Raw genomic sequence first — 10,657 nt, forward strand, 5'->3', positions numbered from 1 at the left:
CACCTTGGTTTACCTACAGGTATGAACAGGTCACCTTGGTTTATCTACAGGCATGAACAGGTCACCTTGGTTTATCTACAGGCATGAACAGGTCACCTTGGTTTATCTACAGGTCACCTTGGTTTACCTACAGGTCACCTTGGTTTATCTACAGGTCACCTTGGTTTATCTACAGGTCACCTTGGTTTACCTACAGGTCACCTGGTTTATCTACAGGTCACCTTGGTTTACCTACAGGTCACCTTGGTTTATCTACAGGTCACCTTGGTTTATCTACAGGTCACCTTGGTTTATCTACAGGTCACCTTGGTTTATCTACAGGCATGAACAGGTCACCTTGGTTTACCTACAGGTATGAACAGGTCACCTTGGTTTACCTACAGGTATGAACAGGTCACCTTGGTTTACCTACAGGTATGAACAGATCACCTTGGTTTTCCTACAGGTATGAACAGGTCACCTTGGTTTATCTACAGGCATGAACAGGTCACCTTGGTTTATCTACAGGCATGAACAGGTCACCTTGGTTTATCTACAGGTCACCTTGGTTTATCTACAGGTCACCTTGGTTTATCTACAGGTCACCTTGGTTTATCTACAGGTCACCTTGGTTTACCTACAGGTCACCTTGGTTTACCTACAGGTATGAACAGGTCACCTTGGTTTATCTACAGGCATGGACAGGTCACCTTGGTTTATCTACAGGTCACCTTGGTTTATCTACAGGTCACCTTGGTTTATCTACAGGTCACCTTGGTTTATCTACAGTTCACCTTGGTTTACCTACAGGTCACCTTGGTTTACCTACAGGTCACCTTGGTTTATCTACAGGTCACCTTGGTCTACCTACAGGTCACCTTGGTTTACCTACAGGTCACCTTGGTTTATCTACAGGTCACCTTGGTTTACCTACAGGTATGAACAGGTCATCTTGGTTTACCTACAGGTATGAACAGGTCACCTTGGTTTATCTACAGGCATGAACAGGTCACCTTGGTTTACCTACAGGTATGAACAGGTCACCTTGGTTTACCTACAGGTATGAACAGGTCTCCTTGGTTTACCTACAGGTATGAACAGGTCACCTTGGTTTTCCTACAGGTATGAACAGGTCACCTTGGTTTACCTACAGGTATGAACAGGTCACCTTGGTTTACCTACAGGTATGAACAGGTCACCTTGGTTTACCTACAGGTATGAACAGGTCACCTTGGTTTACCTACAGGTATGAACAGGTCACCTTGGTTTATCTACAGGCATGAACAGGTCACCTTGGTTTATCTACAGGTCACCTTGGTTTACCTACAGGTCACCTTGGTTTATCTACAGGTCACCTTGGTTTATCTACAGGTCACCTTGGTTTACCTACAGGTCACCTTGGTTTATCTACAGGTCACCTTGGTTTACCTACAGGTCACCTGGTTTATCTACAGGTCACCTTGGTTTACCTACAGGTCACCTTGGTTTATCTACAGGTCACCTTGGTTTATCTACAGGTCACCTTGGTTTATCTACAGGTCACCTTGGTTTATCTACAGGCATGAACAGGTCACCTTGGTTTACCTACAGGTATGAACAGGTCACCTTGGTTTACCTACAGGTATGAACAGGTCACCTTGGTTTACCTACAGGTATGAACAGATCACCTTGGTTTTCCTACAGGTATGAACAGGTCACCTTGGTTTATCTACAGGCATGAACAGGTCACCTTGGTTTATCTACAGGCATGAACAGGTCACCTTGGTTTATCTACAGGTCACCTTGGTTTATCTACAGGTCACCTTGGTTTATCTACAGGTCACCTTGGTTTACCTACAGGTCACCTTGGTTTACCTACAGGTCACCTTGGTTTACCTACAGGTCACCTTGGTTTACCTACAGGTATGAACAGGTCACCTTGGTTTATCTACAGGCATGGACAGGTCACCTTGGTTTATCTACAGGTCACCTTGGTTTATCTACAGGTCACCTTGGTTTATCTACAGGTCACCTTGGTTTATCTACAGTTCACCTTGGTTTACCTACAGGTCACCTTGGTTTACCTACAGGTCACCTTGGTTTATCTACAGGTCACCTTGGTCTACCTACAGGTCACCTTGGTTTACCTACAGGTCACCTTGGTTTATCTACAGGTCACCTTGGTTTACCTACAGGTATGAACAGGTCATCTTGGTTTACCTACAGGTATGAACAGGTCACCTTGGTTTATCTACAGGCATGAACAGGTCACCTTGGTTTATCTACAGGCATGAACAGGTCACCTTGGTTTATCTACAGGTCACCTTGGTTTACCTACAGGTCACCTTGGTTTATCTACAGGTCACCTTGGTTTATCTACAGGTCACCTTGGTTTATCTACAGGTCACCTTGGTTTACCTACAGGTCACCTTGGTTTATCTACAGGTCACCTTGGTTTACCTACAGGTCACCTTGGTTTACCTACAGGTCACCTTGGTTTATCTACAGGTCACCTTGGTTTACCTACAGGTATGAACAGGTCACCTTGGTTTATCTACAGGCATGAACAGGTCACCTTGGTTTACCTACAGGTATGAACAGGTCACCTTGGTTTACCTACAGGTATGAACAGGTCACCTTGGTTTACCTACAGGTATGAACAGATCACCTTGGTTTTCCTACAGGTATGAACAGGTCACCTTGGTTTATCTACAGGCATGAACAGGTCACCTTGGTTTATCTACAGGTCACCTTGGTTTACCTACAGGTCACCTTGGTTTATCTACAGGTCACCTTGGTTTATCTACAGGTCACCTTGGTTTATCTACAGGTCACCTTGGTTTATCTACAGGTCACCTTGGTTTATCTACAGGTATGAACAGGTCACCTTGGTTTATCTACAGGTATGAACAGGTCACCTTGGTTTATCTACAGGTATGAACAGGTCACCTTGGGTTACCTACAGGTATGAACAGGTCACCTTGGTTTATCTACAGGTATGAACAGGTCACCTTGGTTTACCTACAGGTATGAACAGGTGACCTTGGTTTACCTACAGGTATGAACAGGTCACCTTGGTTTACCTACAGGTATGAACAGGTCACCTTGGTTTATCTACAGGCATGAACAGGTCACCTTGGTTTACCTACAGGTCACCTTGGTTTATCTACAGGTCACCTTGGTTTATCTACAGGTCACCTTGGTTTACCTACAGGTATGAACAGGTCACCTTGGTTTATCTACAGGCATGAACAGGTGACCTTGGTTTACCTACAGGTCACCTTGGTTTATCTACAGGTCACCTTGGTTTATCTACAGGTCACCTTGGTTTATCTACAGGTCACCTTGGTTTACCTACAGGTATGAACAGGTCACCTTGGTTTATCTACAGGCATGAACAGGTCACCTTGGTTTATCTACAGGTCACCTTGGTTTATCTACAGGCATGAACAGGTCACCTTAGTTTACCTACAGGCATGAAGGGAGACTGCATGTTAACAGGTCACCTTGGTTTACCTACAGGTATGAACAGGTCACCTTGGTTTAACTACAGGTATGACAGGAGGCTGTAGTCATTGGGTTCGATCCCATATGGTATCTATCCCCAATACAATTCACTACTTCTGAGTCCGACGGGCCTCAGGGAACAGGGAGCCATTTGGGATGCAGACATAACTTCCACCATGTTTGAACAAGGCCACTGACTCCAGATCAGATTCCACATTCATTCCTCCTTTGTAGTTGGGAGGAAAAAACCAATCCCCCATTCTGTCTGTTTTTTATTTGATTTAAACTAGGCAAGTCAGTTAAGAACAAATTCGTATTTACAATGACGGCATTCAGATACACAAACACTCTCTGGCTCAGGATCAGGCCTCCCCCATCCATGTAATCATATTCAATAGGTCTAAAAGGCTAAGACTGATCCAGGATCAGGCCTCCCCTGTCCATGTAATCATATTCATTAGGTCTAAAAGGCTAAGACTGATCCAGGAGCAGGCCTCCCCGTCCATGCAATCATATTAATTAGGTCTAAAAGGCTAAGACTGATCCAGGAGCAGGCCTCCCCGTCCATGTAATCATTTTCATTAGGTCTAAAAGGCTAAGACTGATCCAGGAGCAGGCCTCCCCTGTCCATGTAATCATATTAATTAGGTATAAAAGGCTAAGACTGATCCAGGATCAGCCCCCCGCCCATAAAATCATATTCATATATATATGGGGCCTGATCTGAATATGGGACCTGGACTGAATACGGGGCCTGCTCTAAATACGTGGCCTGGTCTGAATATGGGGCCTGGTCTGAATATGGGGACCGGTCTGAATACAGGGCCCAGTCTGAATACGGGGCCTGCTCTAAATACGTGGCCTGGTCTAAATACGGGGCCCGGTCTGGCCTTGGCATGGGGCCAACAGAACAGTCTCTCATCCTCTTCTCATTCCATATCTGCCATGTCCACATCCCCTGGGACACACCCCCTTTCTGGCCTCTGGCTGCCTTCGTTGGTGCTGCTGCCTTTGTTGGTGCTGCTGCCTTTGTTGGTGCTGCTGCCTTCGTCTTGTTTGTTGCTGCCTCAACTAAGGAGGGAGAGAGAGACAGACCTCAGATGCTGCACACACACAGAGAGAGAGAGAGAGAGAGAGACAAACCTCAGATGTTGCATGCAGAGAGAGAGAGAGAGAGATACCTCAGATGCTGCACACAGAGAGATATATATAGCCTATACACAGACCAGTTTATTAGGTTCACCTAAAGGAGAAGAATGGTGCCAGCTAACAGGCCAGTTTATTAGGTACACTACCCCGTTCACCTAAAGGATAAGGTGCAGTACAACAGCGTTGTGCAGAACAGCCTCCCAGAACACACAACTCGCCAGTCCTCGTCGCGGACAGGTGACAGCACGACCGGGTTCCTATCAGCTAAAAACAAGAAGCAACGGCCCCAGTGGACATCACCGACACTGGACAACTGGGGGGTGGAAACACCATCTGGGTCTGCACGAATCCCACTTCCTGTTGAGTCATGCTGATGGCAGAGTCAGGAGTCCATGTCTCCGTCTTGTCTGGTTCCGCACGAATCCCACTTCCTGTTGAGTCATGCTGATGGCAGAGTCAGGAGTCCATGTCTCCGTCTTGTCTTGTTCCGGGCGAATCCCACTTCCTGTTGAGTCATGCTGATGGCAGAGTCAGGAGTCCATGTCTCCGTCTTGTCTGGTTCCGCACGAATCCCACTTCCTGTTGAGTCATGCTGATGGCAGAGTCAGGAGTCCATGTCTCCGTCTTGTCTGGTTCCGCCCGAATCCCACTTCCTGTTGAGTCATGCTGATGGCAGAGTCAGGAGTCCGTGTCTCCGTCTTGTCTGGTTCCGCCCGAATCCTACTTCCTGTTGAGTCATGCTGATGGCAGAGTTAGGAGTCCGTGTCTCCGTCTTGTCTGGTTCCGCCCGAATCCCACTTCCTGTTGAGTCATGCTGATGGCAGAGTCAGGAGCCCATGTCTCCGTCTTGTCTGGTTCCGCACGAATCCCACTTCCTGTTGAGGCATGCTGATGGCAGAGTCAGGAGTCCGTGTCTCCGTCTTGTCTGGTTTCAACAGTAGTGGTGGTGTAATGCTGCAGGGAATGTTTCCCTGGCACACGTTAGGTCCCCTTGATACCGACTGAGAAACGTTTGAACGCCACAGCATCTGTGAACATCGTTGCTGTCCAAACCCCAATAGATTATCTCTGGGTTGAGATGGAACGGGGCTGTTGGCAGCATGACTGTACCGCCGGCCAATCAGCAGCAACTGCGCGATGACATCACGTCAGCATGGACCAACATCCCTGTGGAACGTTTCCCCGAACTTGTAGAATCCATGCCTGAAGAAGTCAGGCTGTTCTGGAGGCAAAGAGGGGTCTGACCAGGTATTAGATGGGTGTACCTAATAAAATGGCCATACAATGGGTCCAAACATTAGGAACACCCCCCTTTGCCCTCAGAACAGCCTCAATACGTCAGGGTCTCTTCATATGCTGATTAATGCGTGCATGGCCGTCTACATGGACTGGACTGAACGAACAACGAGACGGTTCAGATGATGAGGTGAGCTACTCTACATTATGAGGGGTGACTAAAGTCAGCTGCTCTACATTATGAGGGGTGACTAAAGTCAGCTGCTCTACATTGTGAGGGGTGACTAAAGTCAGCTGCTCTACATTGTGAGGGGCGACTAAAGTCAGCTGCTCTACATTGTGAGGGGTGACTAAACTCAGCTACTCTACATTGTGAGGGGTAACTAAAGTCAGCTGCTCTACATTGTGAGGGGCGACTAAAGTCAGCTGCTCTACATTGTGAGGGGCGACTAAAGTCAGCTGCTCTACATTGTGAGGGGTGACTAAAGTCAGCTGCTCTACATTGTGAGGGGTGACTAAAGTCAGCTGCTCTACATTGTGAGGGGTGACTAAAGTCAGCTGCTCTACATTGTGAGGGGTGACTAAAGTCAGCTGCTCTACATTGTGAGGGGTGACTAAAGTCAGCTGCTCTACATTGTGAGGGGCGACTAAAGTCAGCTGCTCTACATTGTGAGGGGTGACTAAACTCAGCTACTCTACATTGTGAGGGGTGACTAAACTCGGCTACTCTACATTGTGAGGGGTGACTAAAGTCAGCTACTCTACATTGTGAGGGGTCACTAGTCAGCTGCTCTACATTGTGAGGGGTGACTAAAGTCAGCTACTCTACATTGTGAGGGGTCACTAGTCAGCTGCTCTACATTGTGAGGGGTCACTAGTCAGCTGCTCTACATTGTGAGGGGTGACTAAAGTCAGCTACTCTACATTGTGAGGGGTGACTAAAGTCGGCTACTCTACATTGTGAGGGGTGACTAAAGTCAGCTGCTCTACATTGTGAGGGGTGACTAAAGTCAGCTGCTCTACATTGTGAGGGGTAACTAAAGTCAGCTGCTCTACATTGTGAGGAGTGACTAAAGTCAGCTGCTCTACATTGTGAGGGGTGACTAAACTCAGCTACTCTACATTGTGAGGGGTGACTAAACTCAGCTACTCTACATTGTGAGGGGTGACTAAAGTCAGCTACTCTACATTGTGAGGGGTGACTAAACTCAGCTACTCTACATTGTGAGGGGTGACTAAAGTCAGCTACTCTACATTGTGAGGGGTGACTAAAGTCAGCTACTCTACATTGTGAGGGGTGACTAAAGTCGGCTACTCTACATTGTGAGGGGTGACTAAAGTCAGCTGCTCTACATTGTGAGGGGTCACTAGTCAGCTGCTCTACATTGTGAGGGGTGACTAAACTCAGCTACTCTACATTGTGAGGGGTGACTAAACTCAGCTACTCTACATTGTGAGGGGTGACTAAACTCAGCTACTCTACATTGTGAGGGGTGACTAAAGTCGGCTACTCTACATTGTGAGGGGTGACTAAAGTCAGCTGCTCTACATTGTGAGGGGTGACTAAAGTCGGCTACTCTACATTGTGAGGGGTGACTAAACTCAGCTACATTGTGATTGACAGGTGGAGAGTTTATCCTTTCTGAAGTGGATATGAGAGCACATGACAACTCAGAGGAAATGTGATTCAACAACCCAGTTTAAAATGTATAGTTATTCACTTCTTACCTTCCATAGCGGCCTTCTCTGCTTTCATGTGTTGCAGCTGTTTGAGCAGCTTGCGTTTCTTCTTCCCAGACAGAGTGATGTTGGCCCTGGGGCTGGAGCTGAGCAGGGACGACAACAACAACAACATCAGACTACAGAGTGATGTTGGCTCTGGGGCTGGAGCTGAGCAGGGATGACAACAACAACAACATCAGACTACAGAGTGATGTTGGCTCTGGGGCTGAGCAGGGACGACAACAACAACATCAGACTACAGAGTGATGTTGGCTCTGGGGCTGGAGCTGAGCAGGGACAACAACAACAACATCAGACTACAGAGTGATGTTGGCTCTGGGGCTGGAGCTGAGCAGGACGAGAATCAACAACATCACTTTCAGACTACAGAGTGATGTTGGCTCTGGGGCTGAGCAGGGACGAGAATCAACAACATCACTTTCAGACTACAGAGTGATGTTGGCTCTGGAGCTGAGCAGGGACGACAATCAACAACATCACTTTCAGACTGCAACATGGCAATGATGATGGAGCGAAGGAACAAACACAGCAGCTCAACAAGCCAATCAGACCACACAAATCAAATCAAATGTATTTATATAGCCCTTCGTACATCAGCTGATATCTCAAAGTGCTGTACAGAAACCCAGCCTAAAACCCCAAACAGCAAGCAATGCAGGTGTAGAAGCACGGTGGCTAGGAAAAACTCCCTAGAAAGGCCAAAACCTAGGAAGAAACCTAGAGAGGAACCAGGCTATGTGGGGTGGCCAGTCCTCTTCTGGCTGTGCCGGGTGGAGATTATAACAGAACATGGCCAAGATGTTCAAATGTTCATAAATGACCAGCATGGTCGAATAATAATAAGGCAGAACAGTTGAAACTGGAGCAGCAGCACAGTCAGGTGGAAGTTGAAACTGGAGCAGCAGCATGGCCAGGTAGACTGGGGACAGCAAGGAGTCATCATGTCAGGTAGTCCTGGGGCATGGTCCTAGGGCTCAGGTCAGTTGAAACTGGAACAGCAGCATTCAACAAAGACCTGGGTACTACTACCATACACCCTAGGACTCAAAACAATCACAACACTAACTGGTCAGGATCCTGGACAACAACCACAACACTACACCTGGTCAGGATCCTGGACAACAACAACAGCACTTCACCTGGTCAGGATCCTGGTCAACAACAACACTTCACCTGGTTAGGATCCTGGACAACAACAAAAACACTTTACCTGGTCAGGATCCTGGACAACAACAACAACACTTCACCTGGTCAGGATCCTGGACAACAACAACAACACTTCACCTGGTCAGGATCCTGAACAACAACAAAAACACTTTACCTGGTCAGGATCCTGGACAACAACAAAAACACTTTACCTGGTCAGGATCCTGGACAACAACAACAGCACTTTACCTGGTCAGGATCCTGGACAACAACAACAGCACTTCACCTGGTCAGGATCCTGGACAACAACAACAACAACAACACTTCACCTGGTCAGGATCCTGGACAACAACAACAACACTTCACCTGGTCAGGATCCTGGACAACAACAATAACATTTCACCTGGTCAGGATCCTGGACAACCACATTCAGAATACAGGCCCATTGGTCAGGCAGTTTGCTCATGCTTGTTGTTCTCCATCTTTGTTGGTTAATCTCCCCATAAATATACCACTGTTTTATTATATCTATGACCGAACCACCAAGTACATTTGTCTCTGCCCGGTCTCATGAGTCTTCAAGTATCCCCTAGGGGTAGCCCTGGTTAACAACCACTGGCTTACAGTATGAAGTACAAACAGTCTGGAAACAGGACCTACTTTCTCTTCCTGAGATGGTGGATGGTGGTGAGTCCTTCGTCCACCACAGCTCCCACCTTGATGTGTCTCCTCCTCTTCTCACGGGTCAGATTCCTCCGCCGCTTATAGAGCTTCTTGCCCAGCTCCTGAAGAACATACATCTCAACATGAGGCAGCAAAGCTTTCTGGGGGTTTAGCTAGCTGGTAACACATAACGTAGACAGTATTGATGCACATCTTAATTAAATGTTACATTTTTGGTGCAGTGTTACTAGAAATAACAACGTTGTAGCATACTGGTAGTTACTAGAAATAACAAACATTGTAGCTAGCTTACTTTGAACTGTGTCATAACGAAATAACGCCATGTGATCTAACTGCAGCGTAGCTAGTTAGCCGTTTTGCTAACACGAACTTCTTGTTGTCATTTTACCTTCAGCAACATAAAACGAGCTGTCTTTCTGGTTCTAGGTTATGATGAAGTAATCTTTCTACATCTCGTACTGGTGTAAATATCAAAATAAAGTTCTTATATGTGTAACTTACTGTTTTGGGTCTGTTGATCTTTCCACCCGGTGTCCCAGTCTTCCCCATGCTTGCTGCTGTAATATGAGAGGCGTTAGGAGAGTTCCGGGCTAACTTCTCATTGGCTGGAAGAGACCACTTTCTCCCATTTTCATTGGCTGGAACGTTTCTTCTTCTTCTTCTGCTTCTTCTTCTTCTTCCAAAACAATGCTGAGTTTTAACGGCGGGTTGGCATCCAATAAATGTTGCATTACTGCCACCTACTAGGCTGGAGTAAATCAACAACAACAAAGAATACAGCGAATACCCTACCATCTAACACTACACTCCCAACGAGTATTAATAAATACCATCTATTTAAACCTATTTAGTCCTACTTCAGGCCAACAACCTAAAAGGATGGGCCACCACCGAACCCACCCTGTTACTCTCCTGATGTCTCACACACCCAAACACCTCTCTGCAGCTGCCACCACCACTGAACACACCCTGTAACTCTCCTGATGTCTCACACACCTAAACACCTCTCTGCAGCTGCCACCACCACTGAACACACCCTGTAACTCTCCTAATGTCTCACACACCCAAACACCTCTCTGCAGCTGCCACCACCACTGAACCCACCCTGTAACTCTCCTGATGTCTCACACACCCAAACACCTCTCTGCAGGTGCCATGACGGCCTAGGAACAGTGGGTTAACTGCCTGTTCAGGGGTAGAACGACAGATTTGTACCTTGTCAGCTCAGGGATAT

General features: G+C 47.0%; 1 protein-coding gene across 1 annotated transcript; it reads right to left on the bottom strand.

Annotated features, from left to right (window-relative positions):
- Positions 1-3,724: 3,724 nt before the first annotated feature.
- Positions 3,725-10,056, bottom strand: LOC116360616 (uncharacterized). Its single transcript, XM_031815597.1, has 4 exons — positions 9,925-10,056; positions 9,400-9,524; positions 7,579-7,676; positions 3,725-4,536 (listed from the first exon to the last, which is right to left on the bottom strand). The coding sequence occupies exons 1-4, from the start codon at positions 9,970-9,972 to the stop codon at positions 4,124-4,126; spliced, it is 684 nt and encodes a 227-aa protein (XP_031671457.1). The 5' UTR covers positions 9,973-10,056; the 3' UTR covers positions 3,725-4,123.
- Between the last annotated feature and the right edge of the window lie 601 nt (positions 10,057-10,657).

This window comes from Oncorhynchus kisutch, unplaced genomic scaffold (assembly GCF_002021735.2).
Source record: "Oncorhynchus kisutch isolate 150728-3 unplaced genomic scaffold, Okis_V2 Okis09a-Okis19a_hom, whole genome shotgun sequence".
Lineage (NCBI taxonomy): Eukaryota > Metazoa > Chordata > Actinopteri > Salmoniformes > Salmonidae > Oncorhynchus > Oncorhynchus kisutch.